The following is a 24666-nucleotide window of genomic DNA, read 5'->3' as shown; positions in this document are numbered from 1 at the left end:
AAACCAGAACAAAGCAACACCTAATTATGCTGCTCAAAGCTTCAGAGCTTCAGTGATGTTCACAAAAAATAAACCTGTGAAAGCCAAGGTGCTAGCTGGTCCTGCAATGCATGAGACCCTGGGCCAGACACCTTCCTGCTTCTCCAGGCCACTCTCTACCCTTTCCCCCTGCTGCTGGCTGGGCTTTAGTCCAAGGGGCATGGAAATTGGAGGAAGAATGGAGGGAATTTATTCCTTCAGCTTCCTCCTGCAGGGTTACAGCAGGCTGGCCATCCCATCCCCAGACAAAGTCACTCCCTAGGTTCTAGGACTCCCTCCCCTCCCCACATCAGGCTTGAGCTGGAATGGCCTATTACTAGTTTTTAGATAGAATGCGCAACCCCCTGGGGTTCCTACACCAGCTCTTAAAATATCCTCAAGGTTGCAGTGAGCCGAGATTGAGCCACTGCACTCCAGCCTGGGTGACAGAGCAAGACTTCATCTCAAAAAAAAAAAAAAAAAAAAGAAAATCCTCAAATTAGGCTGGGCACAGTGGCTCACACCTGTAATCCCAGCACTTTGGGAAGCTAAGGTGGGAGGATCGCTTGAGCTCAGGAATTCGAGACCAGGCTGAGCAACATAGTAATACCCCATCTCTACGAAAAATTTTAAAAATACAGAAATTAGCGAGGCATGGTGGTGTGCACCTGTAATCCCTGCTACTCAGGAGGCTGAGGCTGGAAGATTGCTTGAGCCCAGGAGTTCAAGGCTGCAGTGAGCTATGATCGAGCCACTGCACTCCAACCTGGGTGACAGAGCAATATCTTGTCTCAATAATAAATTTTTAAATATCCTCAAATTGCCTAAACTGAGTATGCCATTGCTTGTTAAGACTGACTAACAGAGACATCAATGAGGCTTACATTGAATACTCAAGTATTTATTATGCCCTTGAACCAATGGCTTTGACATGTTGTAAACAGGAACACTAAAAGACCCTCATCTTGACCCAGGCCATAGACCACCAGGTCATGAGGATCCCTCTTTGAAAACCCAGGCCAGACACGCTTGGTCCCTTGCACAGGGAGGCCCTCTGGTCCCTCTGGAATGAAGCATTCATGGAAGGCCTGTCTTTCTGGGTTTTCCAGTCTGGTTAGTGGGCAGTTGTTCACCCACAGAACACAGGGGTCTGTGCACACTTGAGTCTTGGGCCTGAGGACTGACCATGCCAGGGGGACTTCCATTCCAGGGAGACCCCTTCAGGGTAAGGAGGGCTGAGCATTTGCTTGCATCTCGCTGTCAGCTGGAATGAGCACAGCTGGGAGGATGCAAAGAGCCCATGGCTGGGTTTTGGCACTGGCTTTGTAATAACTCTAGGGCAAACACTGGCAGCATCTTTGAAGGGCTAGAAAGAAGGTGGAATGTTAACCATCAGCTGTGAAGGGAGTACCCCTGCTTTGTACTATTTCTTCAACTGTCCCAGGAGTGTTCTGTTAATGTGTCTGGAATATCTGCCTTGCACGGAATGGGCATGGACATGGCTCACTGGCATCTTGGGAGGGATGAGGCCTGAGTGTGCTCTGCTCTCTGTCCCCAAGCGAAACTCTAGGCCTTTCCTCCATGGCCCCCAGCCCTCCTGCACTCTCTCCTCATCTTCAAAGGCTCTAAAGCACCAATGTCCTCGTGTCCTCCCTCCTAGATGAGGTGCACCAGGAGGGTAGAGCAGGCTGAGCCCAGTGTTAAGCCCAAGCACACATAAAAGGACATCACCACTCCCGTGGCCTCAGCCAGCTCCCTGGGCACAATCTTAGGCCCATAGAGGAGGGCCAGGGTGCTGAGGTAGCCGTTGCTGAGTCCCAGCAGGGAGCTGAGGACTGCGGGGTACACATCGGACTGGAAGACCACAGTCTTCAGGTGGGCGCGGGGCTGGTAGTTACAGAGCACGAAGAGGGGGATGAAGCAGGTCCGGAGGAGCACAAACCCCGGGAGCGCCTTGCTGTTGGGCCCTGGCACCTGGATCCAGGCGGTAAGCTGCCGGCCACACAGGTCAGCAAAGTTGTACAGGAGGAAGGTAGTGAGGGGGATGAAGAACTTGGTGGTCCACAGTGAGCCCGAGCCCTTGTTGAGGGACTCGATGTTGGTGCAGATGGCGGGGTAGATGAGGCTGGTGATGAAGAAGATGTAGGTGACACAGAAGCCCAGGCTGGCCGTCTTCTTCAGGATGGGGCGGAGAGGGGGCGTGTGGGAATCACTGAATCTGGAGGCCACCAAAGGGGCACTGGGGGAGTCCTGAGGAAGCTCCTCTTCACCAGAAAACACATGGGCCACATGAACAGGCCTCATGTAGTACCTGCGGGGAGGAGACAGGGCCACCATCAAGCAGGTTGCTTGGGATCTGAGTCAGCACAGCCAGAGGTGGGCACTCAGAACAGAACCTTCTGGCCCAGCATGGAGAGCCCAAGCCCTGTATGCCCACAGCTCCAGCGTTCCCTGAGATGACGGATGCTGTCGCGGGGTGGCCAGGGGAAGGCCTGCACCATCCCTGGCCTGCTTGCCAGCGCAGTGGCCGTGCCATGAGCAGGGACAGAGGAAATCAGGACTGACCACTGCATGGTGAGTCTGGGCCCCTGTCCTGGCTCACCTGTTTTTGTTATATTTTAGGAGAGTAGAGGTAAAATAGTATCAAAAATGCAAATTTCTAAAATGATAAAAAGAATACATGCTTGATACAACAAACCCAAATAATACAGAAAATAAATGATATCGTATTAATAGAAAGGGGACTCTGACCTCTTCCCACTTCTGATTTCACTCCTTAGTGGTACTGGCCATTAACATTCTAGGCCGGGCATGATGGCTCACACCTATAATCCCAATACTTTGGGAGATAGAGGCAGAAGGATTGCTTGAGCCCAGGAGTTCAACATCAGCCTGCACAACCAAGTGAAACCCTGTCTCTACAAAAATGATGATAATAATAATAATTTTAAAATAAAATAAATTAGCCAGGCGTGGTGGTATATGCCCGTAGTCCCAGCTACTGGGGAGGCTGAGGCAGGAGGATTGCTTGAGCCCAGTTGTTCAATATAGTGAGCTATGATCACACTACCACACTCCAGCCTGGATAACAGAGTGAGACCCTGTCTCAACAAAACAAAACAAAACAGAAAAACCAATCTGGTACATACTGTTCCATGCACACACAAACAACACTCACACAGTTACATTTCTTAAGCAAGAGTGGGGTCAAGCCATACATATTGTAAAACTTTCTGCAACAGTGTAACGCCTAAATACAATATATGTAAATAATATATATAAATGCCTTATACTAACTGCCTAAATCATGCATAACTGTGAAACATAAATGAATACATAAAATTGCATAAAGAACAGTATCTTGTGGCCATCCTTCTACACAGGAACATGTGGCCTATATCTCCCTTATGTTACTCTACGATGGTTCACCGGATGGATGTACAATTTAACTGCTCCCCTACTGATGGACACTTAGGTTGCCTCGACTTTTCATTACTACAGACAATGTTGCAATGAATATCCCTACACATAAATCCTTGCACATGTATACTAGTATTTTGGTAGGGCAGATTTCTAGAAGAGGAAATTGCTGGATTAAAAGGTTTATACCTTTAACGTTTTGATAGCTACTGATAAACTGCTCTCCTAATAGGTACTACCAGTTCAACTCTGCCCAGCACCATTTACCCACCCTAACTGAAGTAACTTGCCCTGTTCATCTCTACCAGAGCACCTGTTCAGTTCCTTCAAAAGAACTGACTACAATCTATAGCAATTGCATTGGTTTACTTGTTTATCATGTGTCTCCTTCCGTAGAAGACAGGTTCTTGTCACGCCTGTAATCCCAGCACTTTGGGAGGCCAAGGCGGGCGGGTCACTGGAGGTTAGGAGTTCACGACCAGCCTGACCCAATGGTGAAACCCCACCTCTACTAAAAATACAAAAATTAGCCAGGCATGGTGGTGTGTGACTGTAGCCCCAGCTACTCAGGAGGCTGAGGCAGGAAAATCGCCTGAACCCGGGAGGTGGACATTGCAGTGAGCCAAGATCACGTCACTGCACTCCAGCCTAGGTGACACAGTGACATTCCATCTCAAAAAAAAAAAAAAAAAAAGAAGAAGAAGAAGACAGGTTCCTGGAGCAAGGACCACATTTGACTGTTTCCAGCTAAATCTTCAGGCACGGAGTAGCCCTTCAACACGTAACTGTTGAAAGAACGGAGAAGTAGCCTATAGAAGTGTCTTCCATATCTTCAACACTGAATATCATCAATCTTTCCAACTTCTGCTACTCTGACCAATAAGAAAGCTTAGATCACTTTCCCTTACTGTGTGACCTTGCCTGAGCCACTCAACCTCTCTGGGTCCCAGGTATCTGAAAACCAGGAGACACAGCCTGACTGTATTAATGCAGCTCAAACAGAGGGAGTTGGTGTAGGGGTGTGTGTGTAAGCACTAACTTGGTTCTGGTTTCAGCCTTGTCTCTGCCGCCCTGTGTGATCTTGGGCCAGGCACACCCCTTTCTGGGCCTGCTTCCTCCTCTGTAAAATGGAGGTTTCAAACAGCCAGGAAGTTTTGAAGCCCCAGTCAGTCCTCCCACCCTGAGGACCTGCAGATAACACGCATGTGGGTGAGTGGGTGTGTGGGAGGGCCCCTCCCCAGAATCCAGAATCACTCTTGAGTGATGGTGAACGGGGTGCTTTAGCCAAGAACCCTGTCTGGTTTCACAATCGCTATCTAGGGAAAGGAATATTCTTACTTCCCCTCTATTCAGCGTCGTCAGGTCCTTGCCTTAAGTCTGCTTTCAGGAAATTCCCCACCAGGTTCCTCTGGTCACAGCTCTTCCTCCTAAGTTATTCCAAACTTCCCTGTATCATCTCACTCTCCCAAATGTAGGACGGGCGAGCTTGCCTTTTCAGGAAGATTTAGTCCAAGCAGACCCAGAAGCACAGCTCTCTCCATGAGCCCCATCCTTAGAGAAGTGTCTATGAGCCCACAGATCCTGACCCTAGTTTTAATCAGCAAAGAAACAGAAGCTTCTGTCCAGGCACAGTGGCTCGTGCCTGTAATCAATCCCAGTGCTTTGGGAGGCTGAGGTGGGTGGATCACTTGAGGTCAGAAGTTTGAGACCAGCCTGGCCAACATGGTGAAACTCTGTCTCTACAAAAAAATACAAAAATTAGCTGGGGGTGGTGGCCCATGCCTGTTGTCCCAGCTGCTCGGGAGGATAACTTGAGGATCGCTTGAGCCCTGGAGATCAAGGCTGCAGTGAGCCGTGATTGCGCTACTGCATTCCAACCTGGGCAACAGAGTGAGACTCCGTCTCAAAAAAAAAGAAAAAAAAAAAAGTAATAGAAGCGTCTTCAGGATAGCATGGTCCTGGGTGTTCTCTGTCTCACATGCTCAGCTGGAAGGGACTCTGGCCTGCCCAAATGAGACTAGGAACTAGGGTGACCAACCATCCTGGTTTGCCTGAAATTGTCCTGGTTTTAATACTTACGGTCCCTTGTCCTGGGAGCTCCTTTGGCTCTAGGCAAGCAAGGAAGGTTGGCTACCCTGCTGGAAACAGACCCACCCAAAGCACCAGAAACAGGACACAAGGAAACAGCACAAAGAGTGGGGCGACCCTCCTGTTCCTCTGTTCATTCAGTGGCTGGAGAATCACTTAAGGCACAATGCTGAGGTGCCAGGCAGTGTACAGGATGCTGGGGGATGGAGAGCCAGCCAGGCCACAGGAAGCACGGGGACGTCAGCCTGGAGCCACAGCTAGGCAATTTCTGATGACAGCCCTGAAGGGGCGGGGAGTGCTGGGCAGCCCAGCGGTCTGTAGGTGCCTGGGATACTGCATGGCTCAAGAAGATCAGCCCCCTCCTATCCTCAGAACCCTGAGGACTGCTGAAGTGGTGAAGAATCCTATAGCTGGGGAAAGTGGCTCACTCTCAGCCCAGGGGGAATCGCTGTTCTGCTGAAAGGCTGGGGGTTCTAGGGGTTAACAAAGTGACTCTCCTCATGAGGACAGGGAGAATGAATGATGAGATAAGGCCCTTGCAGTCGCGAGCCAGGGATGTAGCATGATCCAGTGGGGAGAGGCTACTCCAGAAACAGCTCCAGTCCTGCCTGTGACTCACCAGGTGAGTGACCTGGGGCATGCTTGTGAACTCTCCTAAGCCTCAGTTTCCCCAGCTTTCAAGTGAGAAAATACAATCACAACTGCACAGATTGTCATATATCATAAACAAAAATATACACATAAACTGCTTAGCTTTGTGCCACTGCAAAAAATAGCTTCCTGTGGAACAGGGCGGCATCAGGGGCAGATCTCTCCCCCACTCTCGCACCTGGCACATCACTTAGCCTTCTCTTGGTCTCAGTTTCCTCACCCGTTAAATGGGGATAACTCCTGCCTTTCCTACATCAAATAAGATAGTGGATAGGAAAATGCTTTGAAAAGAATAAAACACAAGAGAAAGACAAGGGTTGTTTTTGTAAAAAGCAGCAGGCAGCAAGAAAGCAAAAGGAGGAACTGGAGACAGAAAGCAAGAGTAAGACTCGAGGCGAGAAAACAGGTCGTAGAGGTGGAAAGAAGCCCCATAAGGCAGCAAGTTATCTAAGCACAAGTTTGGAGTCATCTTAAAATCCTGCCTGGCTCTACTACCTACTGGCTCTGAGATTCAGGCAAGTAATAATTTAACCTCTTTGTGCCAGGCACGGTGGCTCACGCCTGTAATCCTAGCACTTTGGGAGGCTGAGGCAGGAGGATCACTTGGGCATAGGAGCTCAAGACCAGCCTGGTCAACATAGTGAGACTCTGTCTCTACAAAAACTTTTTTTATTTTTGGGAGTCTTGCTCTGTCACCCAGGCTGGAGTGCAGGGGCACGATCTCGGCTCACTGCAAGCTCTGCCTCCCAGGTTCACACCATTCTCTTGCCTCAGCCCCTCGAGTAGCTGGGACTACAGGCGCCCGCCACCATGCCCAGCTAATTTTTTGTATTTTTAGTAGAGACGGGGTTTCACCGTGTTAGCCAGGATGGTCTCGATCTCCTGACCTGGTGATCCAGCCTGCCTGGGCCTCCCAAAGTGCTGGGATTACAGGCGTGAGCCACCGTGCCCAGCCTACAAAAACTTTAAAAAAAATAGCTGGGTGTGGTGGCACACCTGGAGTCCCAGCTATTTGGGAGGCTGAGGTGGAAGGACAGCTTGAGCCCAGGAGGTCAAGGCTGCAGCAAGCCACGATCACATCACTGCACTCCAGCCTGGCCTGCAGAGTGAAACCCTGTCTCTACTAAAACAACAGCAATTTAATCTCTCTGAACCCTGGTCTTCTAATCTGTGCATGGGAATAATAATAAATAATAATAGTACTGTACTCTAAGAGGAACAGGGGAGTGTGAGTTTGTTTTTTGTTTGTTTGTTTGTTTGTTTGCTTGTTTTTAGAGAGAGAGGGTCTTGCTGTCACCCAGGCTGGAATTGCAGTAGTGCAATCAGCTCACTGCAGCCTCCAACTCCTGGGCTTGAGCAGTCCTCCCACTTCAGCCTCCTGAGTAGCTGGGACTAGAGGCACATGCTGCCATGCCCAGCTAATTTTTTGTTTTTTGTAGAGACAGAGTCTCACTGTGTTGCCCAGAATGGGTCTTGAACTCCTGGGCTCAAGCAATCTACTGCCTTGGCCTCCCAAAGTGCTGCGATTACAGGTGTGCTCCATGGCGCCTGGATAGAGGTGTGAGCATTGAATGAGGTAGGACACATCAAGCTAGCAGGAACACAGCGCTGGAGTAAGCGGCTGTGTTTCACCAATGGGAACTATTATTCACTTGAGGCTCCAACTGCATGGGTGTGGCACAGAGTCAGCCTCTCACATCCACCAGCCAAGCCAGTTTGTTGAGCAACTGCTTTGAGCCATAGCACCTAGACAAAGAAGCCAGCATAGAATCTGCTGAGAAAAAGAAGCAGGGCTGTAACTGGACATACAGGAAGGAGGCATGGACAGTGAGTGGCACCTTCACCTGGCATACTCCAGTCTGGACAGCAGCAGGTAGAGTCCCATGCAGAGCACGAGGAAGATGGTGGCCATCAGGAAGAAGGCCAGGGCGCTGTCCCTCACGTCACTGGATGCAGCCAAGTCCACCAGTGAGGCCACGGCACTGACCGTCCCACCCATGGCTCCTCCTGCGGAGAACAGAGGCCACGCAGAGATGGTGAGGGGTGGGCGAGGAGGAGGAGGAGTGGCTGCGGGCACCCTCTGCTTGGGTTTCACAAACCAAAATAAAAATTCCTCAGTGCGAAAAATGCCAAAGCTCCCTCAGTGTCCTGAAGCCTCAGAGACAGGGAGGGCCCAGCAGCCAAGCATTTCCAGCATTTCCTGAGTTTCTAAGGGGGTCATTTTCCCCTCTCTCTGCTGGACTTGTAAGAGGCTGCTGCCTGAGGTGGCATGTGGCCTTCAGGGGACCACCAGTCCGCTGCCTTTCCTGTTTCACCTCTGACCCTCAACTTCCATCTCTCTTTATTGCCCTTCTAGTGGGGGCTGAAATTTTAGATTTAGGGGCAGAAAGTGCCAGAGACCTCTGGATTTCCTCTTCTCTGCCCCTGGCCCAAAGTACCCACCAACCAAACTGGGAAGGAGGCTCAGGGACTATCCTCACATAGGGTCCCCTGCTGCTCAGAGGCCACCCTTTCTGGGGGTGTCCTCACTGGCTATAAACCCCCACCATCGCCCACTCATGAGCTCACGGAACCTACTGTGTACCCCAAGGCGGCTGTGGCACCATGCACATGTGAATGCATGTGTAACACATACAACACTCACACACACACAGTCACACACCTACACGCACACACAAGCACGCAACCACCCCACCACATGGAATGTTCTCCTTGCCAATGGCTTTGATACACATTACCCGTGAGATGATGTGGCTGCCACACCTTTCACTGCTACCTAACAGAGGAGGCCACACGACCTACTTGGGTGCCAACGGGCCTAGGAGTCAGGCAGAAGGACATGTCACCTGGACTCTGCTACTTGCTAGCTGGGACCCTAGGGGTAACGTGGCTTCTCTGACTTTACAGTTTGCTTGCTTATAGAATGGAAATAACAACCCCCACCCTGTGTGGTTGCTTTGAGGACTGACTGAGATGATGTTCAGAAAGGGCCTGGCACTCAGCAGACTTCAACAAACGCTATGCTCTGCCTTGCCACGACTACACCGTTGCTTCTGGGAGGCAGCAGACATGGCTTTCTGTTCCTTCGAACCCTCACAGCCATGAGTCATCTTCCTGTGCTGGCCACGAGTCAGAAGGTCTGTGTGCAGCATTGCTTGGGAATGCTGGCACCAGCGTGGGCAGATCATTTGCTTTCTTCCCTGCCTGTGTTTATTTGCCTGGAAAGTGGGGCTAATACTTGCCCTGTTCATCACAGGTGACCGTAGTGAGGTGGAAACAGGACAATGAATGGAAAAGCACTGACAACAAGGCCAAGACCATCACCGTCAATGCGGGAAGGGCCTGGTGTATGAGCCAGGTTGACTGGCGGGATGAACCTGCCCACTTCGGAGGATCAGAATGTCCATTCCTGAAGAGGCGGGAAGAAGGCTGGGTCTGTGTGGGCATGGCCTGCTCTGTCTCCATCAGGCAGCTGTCATGCAGCACCACTTTCCTGCCCACTATTGCATGAAGCAGAGGGGAAGAAGGACAGTCAGGCCCCATCCACCGTGGCACGCCATCACGGCTCCCCATGCTCTGCCTGTGGCCTCTGTGGCTCTACAGAGAATAGCCTTTGGCCGGATGGAGGCTCCTTTCCCCAGCCTCTCCACCATAAGTTCTATTAGCCTGGGTAGTACTTGAGGGAGGGCAAAGGTATACAAATTAGCACCATAATTAGGAATGCAGACTCTAGAATCAAAACATCCGAGTCCAAACCTGGCTCTACTACTTCTAGTTGTGTGACCTTCAGCAAGTCCCTTAACCTCACCGTGCCTCTGTATCCTCATCTATACAATGGGGATGTTAATAATACCCACCTCGTAGGGCTGTGATGAAGATTAAAAAGATTATTACATGTGAAGCACTCAGAAGCCTGCCTGGCACAGAGAAGTGCCAAATACCAAACAAATCCTTTCTGATTCTCAGTTAGGTGCTTGGCTATTTCTGTCCTTCCCACATCAAAGCAGCAACAATGGGTAAACCCTTTGCCAAGAGGATGCCCACTTCTGAGAAGCTGTAATCCCCGCCTAGACATTTTGTAAGAACTGGGGTTAAACTCAGTAAGACACTCCCTAGCCGCCCCAAGGAAGAGATCTTAACATCACTGCCTACTGATTTTCCTCTCTCTCTTTCCAACTTGTAGAGAATTTACAATATTATCATCAGCAACAAACCAGGCCTCCGGGAGCTCATCCTTCATGACTCTCTACTTTTATCTCATCAGTTATGGAAATACATGCAAATGAGGGGTTTAAAAAAACACCAGCACAAAACAAATGAATTGTTCCTCAGATGCCAACGCGTGCGGAATTCACAGACGGGCTGTGCTGGAAAAAAGCAAGTGAGGCTGGCAAGGTGGTCTTGCGGCCTCTGGAAGACTGGGACACCTTGATTTTCCAGGGTGCTGGGCACCCACAAGGGCCCAATACAGTGGTGACTATGGTTTAGACTCAGGGTCATTAATACTGGCGTAGAAGTACTAAACTTCCCCACTTTTCTAAACAGACTTTCTGAAAAATCCACAGGAGACTCCCCATCCCTAGAAGATCACAGGTGGACAGATGAACCCGAGGACCGCTTGCCAATGTAAATGGTGAGTTTGGTCACTGGCTCCTGGAGAGGCTGCCAGCAAGGATGGAAGGAACTAAGGGAATAAGAGCCTCCTTCTGAGATGGTGGTGACAGAAGGGATTAAATCCCATGTCCAGTGGCCACTGCCTTCAGTCCAGAAATGCCCGTTTGAAAGCATTGCTGGTGCATGTTGCCTGCACCCAGGAAACTTAGCCACAAGTCCATTTTTATTTTATCTTAGGCCCAAGTGTTTCCCAGGATACAGCCAGAAGCCTAATCTGCTCTCAGAAATGGCAAACAGATTGAAGCTCACATCTAGACTCTGATCTGCTGAGAGTAACTGCCTCAAGTGCTGCGCTGAGAAGGATTTAGAAGCTCAGGATGAAAGATAGAGATCCACCAGTGATGTCTGGCACTGGCTCGAGTGGGGAAGGGACATACCCTTGTCAAAGTATTGTCATCCTGGCCACATGCTTGCTGGCGTTACTAACTAAGGGGCACAGCGCAGGTTCCTTGTGAAATTGCTGTCAGTGGGCAAATGTTTAGGGCTCTCCTCTGCACAACAGGGGCATGTGGAGGGGCAGACACAGCAGCAGAGCCTCCAGTCTTGCTCCCAGGGACTGTGGCCTCCTGGCAAAGCACCAATGGTTCCTGACCCGCTCCTTTCTACCTGGCTGGGTCATCTGGGTGAGAGACGTGTGAGTCTCCAGCTTAGAGAACAAAAGTGCCAAGGCCTCTGGAACAGGCTCATCAACATCAGCATCAAACGTCAGCTAGAGGGGTCAGCCCACGTCGTGCACAGGCATACCCACGGGATACCAAAGCATGGGGGTGCTGGGGGTGAGAGTTTATTCACTGAGCCATCAGCTCCAAGGGGACTGGTGCTTGTTCATCTTTGCATCCCCAGGACATAGCAGGTCCTCTATAAAATCAGAAAGGAAGAAAAGATAGAAGGAAGGAAAGGAGACAAGAAGGGGAAAAAAGATAAGGAAAAGGAAAAATAGAAGAGGAATAGGAGAAGGAGGGAAGGAAAGGGAGGAAGGCTGGTTTCAGGAATTGCATTTTGTAGGCGACCATGTTATCCAAAAATAGCTGCAACTCCGTCTCGCCTCCTGCCTACCTTCTCACAGTCATGATGGGAGACTTTCACACTCTCCCAGAGGTGGGTCCATCTGTCTTGAGTCTGGGTGAGCTTATGGCTATGGTAGAACTGACCCTATGTGGCTTCTTTTGCTAAATCAGAAATAAAGCTTCTGCCTGGATCTCCTGAAATGCCGGCTTTTGCAACCCAGACACCATGCCATGAGGAAGTCAAAGTTGCCATTTGAGGTCCACATAGAGAGGAACGGAAGTCCCTGGCCCCAGCCCAGCCCTGGCTAAGCTTCCAGCCAGCAGCCACTATCAACACGCCAGCCAGGAGGGCGTGCCACCTGGAACTGGATCCTCTGGCTGCCCGTCAAGCTATGCTGTCTGATGCCATGGGGAGAAGAGCTACACCTGCAAACTCCTGTCCAAGCTGCAAATTTGTGAGTAGTAGAAATGACTGTTGTTGTTCTAAGCCACTAAGTTTTGGGGTAGCTTGTTCTACAACACTAGATGACTGAAACACAATCAGCACCCACGCCATTTCCTTTTCAGAAAAGGCCACTACATGCTCATCTCTGGCTCCCTCCCATGACTCCTGGGTGGATGAACCTGGTCAGCTGCCCGGACTCCGGCTCTCACCTGATATCAGCGCCTGGGAGTTCCTCATAGGAAAGGAGCCGGTCATGCCGTAGATGCTGCTGCTGAAGACAGTGGAAGCACCGCTGAGGATCACCATGCAGACAATGGTGACCGCAAAAAAGCCCCGGGTCCAGGAGGAGGTGTCCACCTTCACCAGTGCGGTTATCACCATGAAGATGGCCAGGATGACCGTCAGTGACGCCAGGACACGGATGTGGACTGCAACCCTGGGGCGAGGATGCCAGAAGCAGTCAGACACCCCCTTCGGGGCTCCTGTGTGGGCTGGGGCTGGTGAGCCACCTTAAGGGAAGCAGGCGAGCTTAGCGGTTAGGACTGTTCACTCTGCAGTCAAGAGGCCTGCACTCGAATCCTGCCTTCCCAGCTCCCTAGCTGTGTGGCCTTGGGTAAGGGACTCAGTTGCTCTGGTTTCAGCTTTTGAACTTGTACAATGGGGAGAGTTGATGCAACTCATGTGGGGGTGAGGCTGAAGAGGTGAGCAGTATGGGGTGCAAGCGGCAGTGCCTGGCTCAGGGCCAGTGCTCAGTGGGTACTGCTGCTTTTCACCTTGCTGTGAGGTTCAAGGACACGAGGACACCTGGATGTTCAAGGCAAACCCCTGCTCTTCCTGCCACAGGGCTGAGCTCCTCCTGGCTTTGTCTAGTGTTTAAACAGAGCAGCCACCCACTGAGCTTCCTTTCCCCAAAACTTAGCAGGAGGTTTGGGGAGAAAGGGAAGAAGGGAAGAAAATCATCATGATCATCATCATTATCATCATCGTCATAGCAAACACTCAAACAGTGTTTAATGCATACTTTTCTAGCACTCTTCTAGGCATTTTCTGTATGCCAGTGTGTTTGATTCTTACACCGGTTCTGTAAGACAGGTATTCCTCCCTATCCCATGTATACAGATAAGGAAGCTGAGGTCAGAGAGGTTGAGGAACTAGCTCAAAGTCACTCAGCAATGAACCCAGGAGGTCTGGCTCTGGTCAGTTCTCAGAATGATGCTCTACTGCCTCCCCTGGAGTGAGGAAATATGGATGGCACAGAAGCGGCGGCCAGGGCAGGGGCACCCTCCTGTGATGGCCTCAGTCATCATGGGGAACAGGTGATGCCAAGTTAGTGCTGCCTGGGGCCAAGGGAACCCCCACACTCCCCAGCACCATGCCTGCACATGAGCCGTGCACTCTTCCCAGCCCCCATACTGGCCTGGGGAGAAAAGCAGGGAAGGAGTCTATCTGAGAAGCTGCACATTTTTATTCTAGGGAGCAAGAATATCATCTCAAGGGGCTGCTTAAATAATCAGATTAGACTAAGCTTTAAACCGGATTGGATGTGTAGTTAATTTTCCTGCTAACCAGTGGGAAGGGGCTGGGAGAAAAGCCAGATTACATACTTTTTTTTATTAAAAAAAGAAAAACTTGAAAGGTAGAAAAAAAATACACACACACACACAGACACACACACACACAAGTAGGTGTGAAATGATGAGCATGAAAAGCAAGAAAGGAATTTTTTCAAAGTGCTTTTGTGGCCCCAGGCTAATTTGAGTTTCCCTCTGGTCCTCAGCTAAAAGGAGAGCAGGCGCTGTCACTGCTTTCAAAGGGGTGTGAGGAAGCCCAAGGAAGTGAAGGGACAGTTCAAGGTTGTGAAGTGAGTCTGTAGGGAGCTGGGATGAGAACCCAGGTGTGCTGAGCCCCAGCCCATCACTCAGTCTGTTAATGTGTGTACTCAATGGTGTGGTCATTCTGCAAATGTGCATTGAGCAACTACTGTGTGTCCAGTTCTGTGCTGGGTGTCCAGGACATGGGACAGACCAGCAACAGATATGTCATCCCACTGTGGTAGGTGCTCCATCAGGAGGCCCCAGGGCATCATGCAGCACATCTGAGGGGCACAAAACCCACCCTGGGCATCGTGGAAGGCCATTTGGAGGCAATGTCTATGCTGGATGGTAACGACGAATGGGAGGATGTAAGTGCACGTGTCTTGGGAGAGAGAGCGAGGCATGTTCAGGGAGCTGCAAACGGACTCTGGCTGTAGTCAAGATGCGAGCAGAAGAGCACAGAGGTGATGCTGGGGAGAGGCATGGACTCATGTCCTGAAGGAGGGCGGGGTGTGGGGCCTTTGTCTGCCAGCACCATCCCCTGGGAGAACATTCCTTCGCCTAGTCATCCTGGGGAAGTGGTCAGCCAGGTTGCCCATACCCACGCCCACACAGCCACAAACAACAGGCATGTGACGCAGCCTGGGGCAATCAGAGTGTTCCCTGCTCCTGGACCCTGGGGTTGAGTTAGGAATTAGCATGTGACCCACATAGGGTCATTAAGTCTTCCCTGGGACTGCTACATGGAAGCCATGGAGAGAAGCTCGCTGCTGAGACCGTGTCTGGGGCTGCTGGCTGCCATCTAGCCAGTTGCGTAGGGCGAGGCTAGACATGGAGGAAAAGCCATGCAGAGACACGCGGAGCCCAGGGGTGGTGCAGAGGAGATCCCCTAGATCCAATGATGCCTGAAGGTGGACCTGCCTTTAATTTTCACTTAAAGAAAGAGGACATCCTTTTTTGTGTCTCTGTTGTTGCTACTAAAAGTACCCACTAACATAAAGAGGTACATCAGGGTTTCAAGCTGGGAATGACATGGTCAGAAGCTACAGCAATGCTGCTGGTGTCCTGCCCATGTGCCCTCCCTTTTACAACTCCAGGAGTGGTGTTACTTACCTGGGAGTGACAGGTAAGGAACACCTCCTAAGAGCAGCCTTCAACCAATGACTAGGGAAGTTGGTACATAAATACCCCAGCTCCCTCCTGCTCAGCCGTGCTCCACACTGGCTCTCTAAGATCCCCAGCAGGATTGTGTTCTTGTCCCTTCTGAAGGAGCTGACTTGATAAGGCATCCTCTGCTGACTGCCTTCCCTTTCCTGTCCCCATTCCGTACTCTCCCACCTTCACCTCCCAGATAAACGACTTGCATTTGAATCCTTGTTTCAGGGCCTGCTTATGGGGAAACTTGCATTAAGATGCCCATGAAGACCTCACACTAACACACATCTTCTCAAGGTCTGCAGGGGCTTTGGTCCGGACAGGAGCTGGTGGGCAGCCAGGTGGGCACCTGGACCCTTGGCGGCCCAGAGCGTCTATTGTAAGAGTACAGCAGGGGCCCTGGAGGCCAGCAGTCCAGACTTACCCCTGATGCTCGAGGTGGTCCTACACACTCAGCCCTGTCACACAGTGTCCCCACCCTCTCTTAGCAGCTGGAGCTGTCCTACCCACTCCCAAGATAAGGGCCAGCAGGGCATGGAGCCTGAATCAGGAGACCAGAGCCCTGTCCAGCTCTGTCATCCGCTCGCTGTGTAACCCCCGACAAATATTCAACCTCTCTGGGCCTCAGTCCCCTCATCTCTAAAAAGAAGAAGCTAGACCCAATGATATTAAGGTCCCTAACAGCTAATGATTCTAAATCTGAAAAAATTCAAGTAGAAAGAGAGGTTGGGAACAAATGCCAAGAAGTTTGAACCAGTTCCTTGGGGCAAGAAGGAGGCAAAGGCCAGGCTGGAAAGACGAGGCGCGCTGCAAAGGCAGAGCCCTGCCTTGTTCTCCCCCAGCACAGGCACAGGGCCTGGCAGGCACTGGGTAAATATTTGCTGTATGTACAAATTGACAAGCAAGGGAGATCAGTAGCACCCGGCGGTGGGGAGGTTTCATGCTGGTCTGAACCTCCCAGCGGCTGTCTGCTTCTTGATCCCTGCTGCCTCAGCATGGCAGGAAGTCCAGCTGGAAACATCCGCCAGCCTCGGGAATGGCCTCTGCCTCTAACCGCCTCCCCGCAGACATGGCCAGGAAAAAGTCCAGCAGGAATGGTGCAGCATCATGGGAGCCCTCCTGTGTGGCTGTTGCTACAAGGTAGTAAGTTCCTTGAACAGGAAGGTTGTTTTGCAGAGAGCTGAGGGACTGCTTACTCAGGCACCCCCAGGGCAGGAAAGTTGGGGAGGAATCAGAGAGGAGGAGGTCAATACCAAATGCGTTCCAGAAACAATGCAGTGTGGAACGCTGCTCTGTCCCCTGCTCTGTCCCCCTACACGGCCCTTCACCCGCAAAGGTCTCCTTCCTGCCTGCTAATTAACTGCTGCATAAACCACTCTTGCCCAGAGCCTCCATCCATGGGCTCTAGGGCTATTTTCAACATTCATCAAGCTTCATGAAAGGTGCCAGGTGCAAGCCTGGTCCACAGGCATGAACGGAGAACACTGGCTTCCCTCTCTGCTGCTTCCACCCAGGAAGGGAGAGTGGCCCAGGGGACAGTGGTGCTCTTAGGGTCTTAGGAAAGTCCTGACTTTCAGTTGCTGTAACATCTGGGGTTCTACTTGGAGACAGGGCATGACCAAGAGGACAGCTTCAAGACCAAGACCCTGGGGCAGGTCTCAGTCCTGTGAAGACTCTTGGAGAGGCTGCCTCCAGTACCCAGGTTGCCAGTCCCCCCACTCCCTGACTCGTGAGGGCTCAGGACCCCAGGGGACTGATTTCTTCATAAGTCTCCAAGATGTAAATCCTCCTTATAAGTATTTATGATGCTGCAGATTTAACATAATAAAACACTTGGCAATTATGGATAAGCCAGTCGGGAAAGCCAGGGTTCTCCAGGAGGGGAGAAAAGAAGACTTTTCAATCTCGCACATTAAATAAAAAACAGCTTAGCCCCAGACCATCTTCCCACAGCCTGGAAACAGATGGAGGCCTCAGAACATGTTCCTGCATTGCCCTTGCCCCTCTCCAAGAGCCCAGGAGGAGCAAGGGCAGGCCAGGGGTGGGCTAATTCCCCCTGAGAATGTCCTGTAACTGCTGAGCCATCTGCCGGGACCCAGTCTTGGAGGGCAGCTGGCCTGGGGGCCCACATCTCACTGGAGACAGACCCAGCCCTTCTTAACCACCCCCTTCCAACCCAGCAGCCTGAATCCTGGAGAGACAGGGCTCTCACTAGAAGGATCTTGGCTGTGGCTGCAGGGGCAGGGGTGGGTGCAAAGCTGGGGAACTAGGATGTAGGTGGCTCAGGGGTTCCAAGCACAGATGTAGGGTGAGAAGGTCCCAGTTCAAATCCTGACTCCTCCCTTTCATTCTAGCCGAGGCTGGAGTGCAGTGACGTGACCATAGCTCACTGAAGACTTGAACTCCTTGGCTCGAGCGATCCTCCTGCCTCAGACTACTGAGTAGCTGGGACTACACGCATGTGTCACCATGCCAGGCTAATTTTTTAAAATTTATTTTTGTAGAAACAGCATCTTGCTATAGTGCCCAGCGTGCTCTCAAACTCCTGGGCTCAAGCAATCCCCCTGATTTGGCCTCCCAAAGTGCTGAGATTACAGGTTTCAGCCACTGCACTCCACCTGGCTCCATCCTTAATGGCCAGTCCCTTGGGCCAGTCACCTCCATGAGCCTGTTTTCCCATCTCAAAGCAGGGTCACAGCAGTTTCCCACTCTTAGGCTGCTGTGAGGGTTAAAAGAGATAATGCATCTGCAGGGTATAATGCTCAGAAGTGCTACTGTTATTGGATAGCATTCTCTCACAGCCCAGAGGCTGGACCTTCCCTGCCACTCCTGACCCATGGCCCGGGAGTGCTTTCAGCCTGCAGGACCTCCGGACCCCTGAAGAGGCAACAGGCAGGCTCGGCTGTCCCATGGTGCCCCTGTGGTCTCCTGACTTCCACCTGGAAAATGAGGCAATGTCATGGCCTCCCTCCTGGGTTGCAGTGCAGCCTAAGGGACATGACAAGGGGTGATTGAGGCATTACACTCTTGCTATAGTTCAGATGCTGGTTCTGGAACTGGAAGGAGCTGGGAGCTCTCTCTAGGCTATCTGGGCTGGACAACTAGCCCCATCCTCAGGGCTGCCTGAGTGAGTAGACAGAGAAAACCATGAGTGAGCCAAGGGTTCCCCCCACCATGGCTGTCTCCCCTCTTCCTCGCCTCCTGCTCCTGCCTGCACTGGCTCTCAACACACCCTCTCTCCTGCGAGGCGCAGCCAGGACCCCTGCTGTGCCGTCCTCTACTCTCCTCCTGGGGTGGGGGTCTCCGCAGGCTGCGCCCCCTCTGCTAGGACACTGAATATGGCCCTAGGAAGGCAGGAGTGAGGCTCGTGAAGGCCAGCTGGCTGGTGAGAGGGGCTGCAACGCCCCTCTCCTTCTCATTCTTCCAGACTGCACTTTGGTTTGGAGAAAGATGCAAATTCCACTGGGAGGTGGGATCTATGTCCCCTTGAAAAGAAGGGGGCTTTGTGACTGCCCAAACCAGTCAAGTGTGGCAAAAGTGACAGCACATGACTTCCGAGACCAGGTTGTAAAAACCATGCAGCCTCTCCCTTGTTCTCAGCCACTGGGTAAGCCATCCTATTACCCTGAGGCCGACATGTGAGACTACAAAGAGAGAAGAGACAGAGAGAGAGGGGATATGAATGGCTCCAGCTCCAGCTGCCATCTGACTGCAACTGCAGGAGACAGTACTACAGCTGGGCCTTGATAACCCCCAGAACATGAGAAGTACTCACGACTGCTATTGTTTTAAGCCACTATACTTTGGGATCATATTATGTAACAGATAACTGCAATATCCCCATGGCATAATATGTTTGGAAAGACTGATCTATTCCGGCTCAGCATGTAAAAGACACTCGTGGTGCCCTCTCTCCTCCTGCACCCAGAGCAGACATCACTAATCAATCCCAGCACCCTCCCTGAAGCCAGACCTGCCTTAGAATCTTGTTCAGCTAGAGATCTGGCAGTCACTACAAATTGATTAGAAGTGGGCAAAACAGATTTGCCATCAGTGACCTCAGGTTTTAGTTAGCCATGGCGAACAGGAGCCCAGGTTTCTGGACCATAATGTAGCCATCGATATCATTTAGCGGCAGCTTAGAAAGCAGGCAAAGTAGCTAGGGCTATTGTCTTTGTAAACTCAAATTGAGAATTTGAGCCAGCAAGTCACCCACGGCGGGGGGGGGGGGGGTCTATGGACATGCTAATTTGCCCAGCTAGCTCCTGAATAACTCCTTCCCAGGCACATCCAGATGGAGCCTCTCGTGGCCCTTACCATTGCAATGTCAGAACTTCCCTGGTGAGCCTTCTTGGGAGTGGTTGACACATGAGCTGGCGTTACCAGCTTGGCAATGAACAGTCAGGTGACCCACTGTGGGCCACAGGACTTGCAGACTGACAGACAGGATCCCTGAGAAGAGAAGGGAGGAAGACCCCTGCATCCCCACACACTTCCCACTGGCTACTGCCACGATGTCACAGCGATGTCACAGCATGTGGCTGGAGAGTGAAAGCCCAGCTCCCTGGGGGCATCACCAGGGACCTGATCTGCCTTCTCACTGGTCATGCACAAATCTGAGCTGCTGCCTCCCACTTTGGTGACCACCACTTAAGTAGGCAGAAAAAAAGCAGCTGCAGGCAAGAGGGGAGTAGAAGAGGCAGGAGGCCAAGGCAGAGGCCTGAGAGAGGGAGGAGAGCCACCTACCTGTTGACAAGCAGGAAGTTGGCCACCAGGCACAGCATGGAGGGCACGGTGGAGGCAACGGCAAGGTAGCTCTCAAAGTAGTTCTGCAAGCACACAAGTGAGGAGGTGCTGCGGTCACTCAGGGATGGAGGTGAGCAGTCCCACCCGAGCAGAGACAGGGCCCCTCTCCATGGGGCTTCTCCCCACTGTCTTCAGACACCCAGGAGCCGTGGGTGAGCCCACCTCCAAACAAGGCCCCACCCCATCTCCAGCCTAAGACCGCTCACTCAGCCACTCAACAAATAGCTGCCAATGTCAGCTGTACTAAGTACTAGAGGCATAGGAAGGATAAGATGTCATCCCTGTCCCCAGTGAGGCCCTTGGTGCTGTGCAGCCCACACTTCTGCCCATGGACTGAGGCCATGGGGACAGAACTCAATGTATGTCTGAAAAGAAAAGTTTGCCCTATCAGCCTTCTTGGCCCATCACCAAAATGCAAGACTATCCATGTTTTCGTTTTTAAGTTTCTAGTAGAGACGAGGTCTTGCTATGTTGCCCAGGCTGGTCTCAAACTCCTGACCTCAAGTGATCCTCTCGCCTCGGCCCCACAAAGTGCTGGGATTACAGGTATGAAGCACCACTTGCTTGGGTTTTCTTGTGTCCCAACCACATTCTCGCTTTCTTGACACACCAAGTGAGACCTCTTAGAAATACACCAGGCCCTGCTCCCTACAGGGAAACTCTGTTCTCACTCTGGATTTGCTCTCTTGATAGAGCAGCTACAGAAGGTTAAAGCCATTTGGGGAAGTAGCTCCTAGATTGCACAGAATGAGGAAAAAGGGCATTTTCCGGCAGCAGCTCAGGGGTGTGACAAAGAACTGTGCAAACACAGACAGATGAATTGCCTGATTATGATGTGCTGGAACTCACAGCTAAAGCAGCTGTGTGGCAGTTGTATGTGTCTGTGAAAACTCAAAGAATGTCCACTCATTAGGATGGACTGTACTGTGTGTGCATTATCTCTTAATATACCTATCTTTAAAAACAAAACAAGGCTGGGCATGGTGACTCATACTTGTAATCCCAGCATTTTGGGAGGCCAAGGTGGGAGGATGGCTTGAACCCAGGAGACCACCCTGGGCATAGTGAGACTCTGTCTCTACAAAAAATAAAAAAATTAGTCGGGCATTGTGGTGTGCACCTTAAGTCCCAGCTATTCAGAAGGCTGAGGCAGGGGGATTGCTGGAGCCCAGGAGTTCGAGGCTGCAGTAAGTACACCACTGCACTTCAGCCTGGGCAACAGAGTGAGACCCCATCTCTAAAAAATAAAAGAAAGATGTCATCATGGGCCCCTTTGAGTCTGAAGCACAAGCCTTCCATAGTTCCCTTTGAAGCCTGCAGAGTGCTTTGTGGTCTTTGAAATCTGTACCCTGAATATAAGGCTGTGGTGGCCTTTGCAATTAAAATGATAATTGCAGCTAGTGAGGTCCATCAACCATGAGACTGAGAAATAGCCTGTGAGCTGCACCTCATTGTTCCTGCCCTGATGGGCTCAGTAGAGCCTGGACTGGTCTGGGGCACTCAGTCAATTACATCTTGACACAGTGGCTGGGCCTCCGAGGCTGGGAGGGCACTGGGTGGAATGAAGGAGAGAGGCCCTTAGGAGGAGAGGGATGCAGATGGGGCTGCGACTGCCCCCAGCCCAAGCCCCTGGTGAGGCCCCTTCATCAAGTGGCTGCTCGATCTGTGTAATGCAGAATCTCTGATGATTTTATTTCTTTGACCAGGCTCAGGTTCCCTGAATGAGAATTTTCCAGGTAACTGAATGTGCCTATTTGTTGATATTTAAGCAGAAAAATGTATAATTTAATGTTGGAAAGCTTTTTGGATATTGACCACTGGATAAGACTCTGAATCTCTTTCTGTTGTCTGGGCCCATTTCTCTGCCTTACAAAGAACTCAGAGAACAGACTTGAGGCCAGGCCATCATTCCATGAGCACAGATCAGGAGATGGAGATGCACATGGTGACAGGAATTGACTCAGCACATCCCACAGAACTTACAAAAACAAACCACTTAATTCCTCATAGAATCATGTGGTGGGTTTTATTCAATTATTTCCTGCTTTTGCCTATAGGAAAGGTTATAAAATGAGGTATGGTGGCAGACTCTAAGGTGGCCCGTGATCCCTGCCTCCTGGTGCTCACACCTATGCAATGCCCTCCCCTGAGTGTGGATGAGATCTGTGGCTGCTTCCAACCAAGGGAGTAGAGCAAACATGAGGTGTTACATAGGACTGTAGCACCTACCTTGCTGGACTCTTTTCTTCCCTTGCCAGATTTGGGGAGGCAAGTGGCTATGTTGGGGAACCCTACCTGGCATGGAACCCCAAGTCACTGAGGGTGGTCTGCAGCCCTCTCCCCGCAGGAAACTGAAGCTCTCAGGCCTACAACCACTAGGAACTGAATTCTGCCAACAACTGGAGCTTGGAAGTGACCCTTCTCCAGCTAAGCCTCAGAGGAGACCGGAGCTCTGGCTGACTGACTGCAGCCTTGTACGAATGCAGGCAGGAGACCCAGCTAAGCTGTGCCTGGACTCCTGGCCCACAGAAACCCTGTAATCATATATGCAGGTTGTTTTAAGCCACTCATTTGTAGTATTTTGCTAGGCAGCAATAGGTTCCTAATTCATGAGGGTTTCCGATAGCTGGGTTCCTACTAATCAGGGTTTTCCTGAATATTTCAACTTTCCTGTTTCAATTTAAATTCAGTTCCTTGAAGAAAACCAGGACAGTTGATCATCCTCCTTTCTTTGACCCCCCAAGAGACAGGAAGAGCAGTGTGTTCACCCATGAGGGGCACGGAGGCTGAGCACACCAGTCCCTGCAGCCCTTCCCCACCAAACCCTCGGCTGAAATTAGGGTTTTTGCAGGTGGCATGTGCTGATTTCAAGAAACTGGACTTAGTGGATGTTGCTCCAGACGGACTTACCCTGCCTGCCCCTCAGGTTACTCACCTTGGTCCCCTGTCCAGAACCGTTGGTCCCATGGTCATAAAATCACTGCCACTGCTGCCACCACTGCCACCAAAGGAGGAGCTGACCCCCACAGAGAGACCTCACATCCTGCTAGGCTGCACCAATGGCTGTGAGAGGGGTGGGGGACGCTCCCCCGAGGATGTGGCAGTCAAGCCCCGTGAGACCCACTTCAACCAATGAGAGGCAGGAGCTGGAAGGAGCCCGAGGATCGTTCGCCCACCTCTCCTCTCCCCAGACTGGCTGCTCTGAACGTGGTGGCTCCACAAGACTTTTCCAAGGTGTTCCGTGTGTGCTGCTGCAAAGCTGTGGCTGCTCCGAAATACCATCGCCCCTTGTGTTTGCTCTCTGTGTCCCAGCCCTACTTCCCTTTCCCTCCCTCTTACTTCCCTGGACCGCACTTCCCGATGGAGTATTCCCACCAGCACTACCTTCCTAAGAAACCAGAGGCGAAGGTCTACGTTCCACTCTTGATTATTTACTTTGTAGCCAGGCAGCTGGCACGTCCCTCCTGGGTTCATCTCATTTGCTTCCAAGAGGTGTTGGGGCTATCTTCTCCCGTTTTACTTAAGAAAATGTGAAGACATCTGAATACAGCTCCAAACACACTGTGACTAGGATGGTAACAAGACTGCCCCCAAAGCAATCCATCCATCTGACCAATGGGGGATTTTATGTACAGTAGTGTTTGGGGATCATTCACAGAGTTCACCTCCACTGGGGCCTGATGCCTGAGAGCTCCCTCAAAAGTCTGTTTTGATTTGTTCTACCCCTACAACCAACTCCACTTCTAGAGATGAGCACATGGACCCAAAGGCTGGCTCCAGCCGTGGAGGAGTAGGGGGATGAGAAGATCGTCAGGGAGCTGGCAGTGGGGCCACTGTGTACAATGGTGGAGGCTGAACTTTGCACAACTCCAGGGGCACCAGACCTGTAGGGTGTGATAGGAATGGCGCCACTCAGAATTATGCCACAGCAGCTCTGTTTACACAGCCGACTAAAAGCCTGGAGGCCTGGGGGTCAATGTGGGCCTTATAGAACCAGAGGTGAAAGGCTGGGTATGACTCAGCAAGAAGACAGGGCTGGAACGCAGGTGGATGCAGGGCAAACACATTAGGAGGTGACAGGCCTCCCAAGCAAGTTTCTCTGCCCCAGCAGGAGGGCCCAGGGCAGGAGACCCTTAGGCTGGTTAGTAATCTCACGGTGCTCAGCCCTGGCTTGGCAGCCACTGTCTGTGCAGGTCAGCACCTCTTCCTGTTTTGACCTGTCCTTTGTTTGCTGAAGAGGTGTCAAGCCCGTGTGCCAGTGCTGTGCTGGTGGCTGGGTGGATACAACGGAGGAGCTGTGGCACCTGTGTGCCCTCAGGGAGGTAGGCGCAAGCCTGGAGCTGGAGTACGACAGACACAAAGTGTTGGGGGGCATGGAAGGAGGGGCTCTGGGGGGTTTCCACCAGGGCCATCTTGGACGGCGGCTGGAAAGATTGGGGGAAGCATGTCAGACAGATATGGGAGGTACGGGTGCCAGTGGGGAGAGAAACATTCCCAACAGGACGGAACGGCTGGCACAAAAGCATGAAGGGATGCTTCCCCACCAGTGAGGATGCCAGCGCAGCTCATCTGTTGAAAGCAACTTCTG

At 51.5% G+C, this 24666-nt stretch overlaps 1 protein-coding gene across 1 annotated transcript in view; it reads right to left on the bottom strand.

Moving 5' to 3' along the window:
- Positions 1–903: 903 nt before the first annotated feature.
- SLC29A3 (solute carrier family 29 member 3) overlaps positions 904–24666 on the bottom strand; it is a 44498-nt gene continuing 20735 nt past the window's right edge. Inside the window, exons 3-6 of the mRNA XM_032139359.1 lie at positions 20019–20101; positions 12513–12739; positions 8022–8184; positions 904–2329 (exon numbers count right to left, since the gene is read on the bottom strand). Coding sequence (XP_031995250.1) covers positions 1675–2329; positions 8022–8184; positions 12513–12739; positions 20019–20101 — 1128 coding nt within the window. The 3' untranslated portion in view covers positions 904–1674. The remainder of the gene's footprint in view (positions 2330–8021; positions 8185–12512; positions 12740–20018; positions 20102–24666) is intronic.

Source organism: Hylobates moloch, unplaced genomic scaffold (assembly GCF_009828535.3).
Source record: "Hylobates moloch isolate HMO894 unplaced genomic scaffold, HMol_V3 SCAFFOLD_3, whole genome shotgun sequence".
Taxonomy (NCBI): domain Eukaryota; kingdom Metazoa; phylum Chordata; class Mammalia; order Primates; family Hylobatidae; genus Hylobates; species Hylobates moloch.
This window is presented reverse-complemented; position numbering and strand designations above follow the sequence as displayed.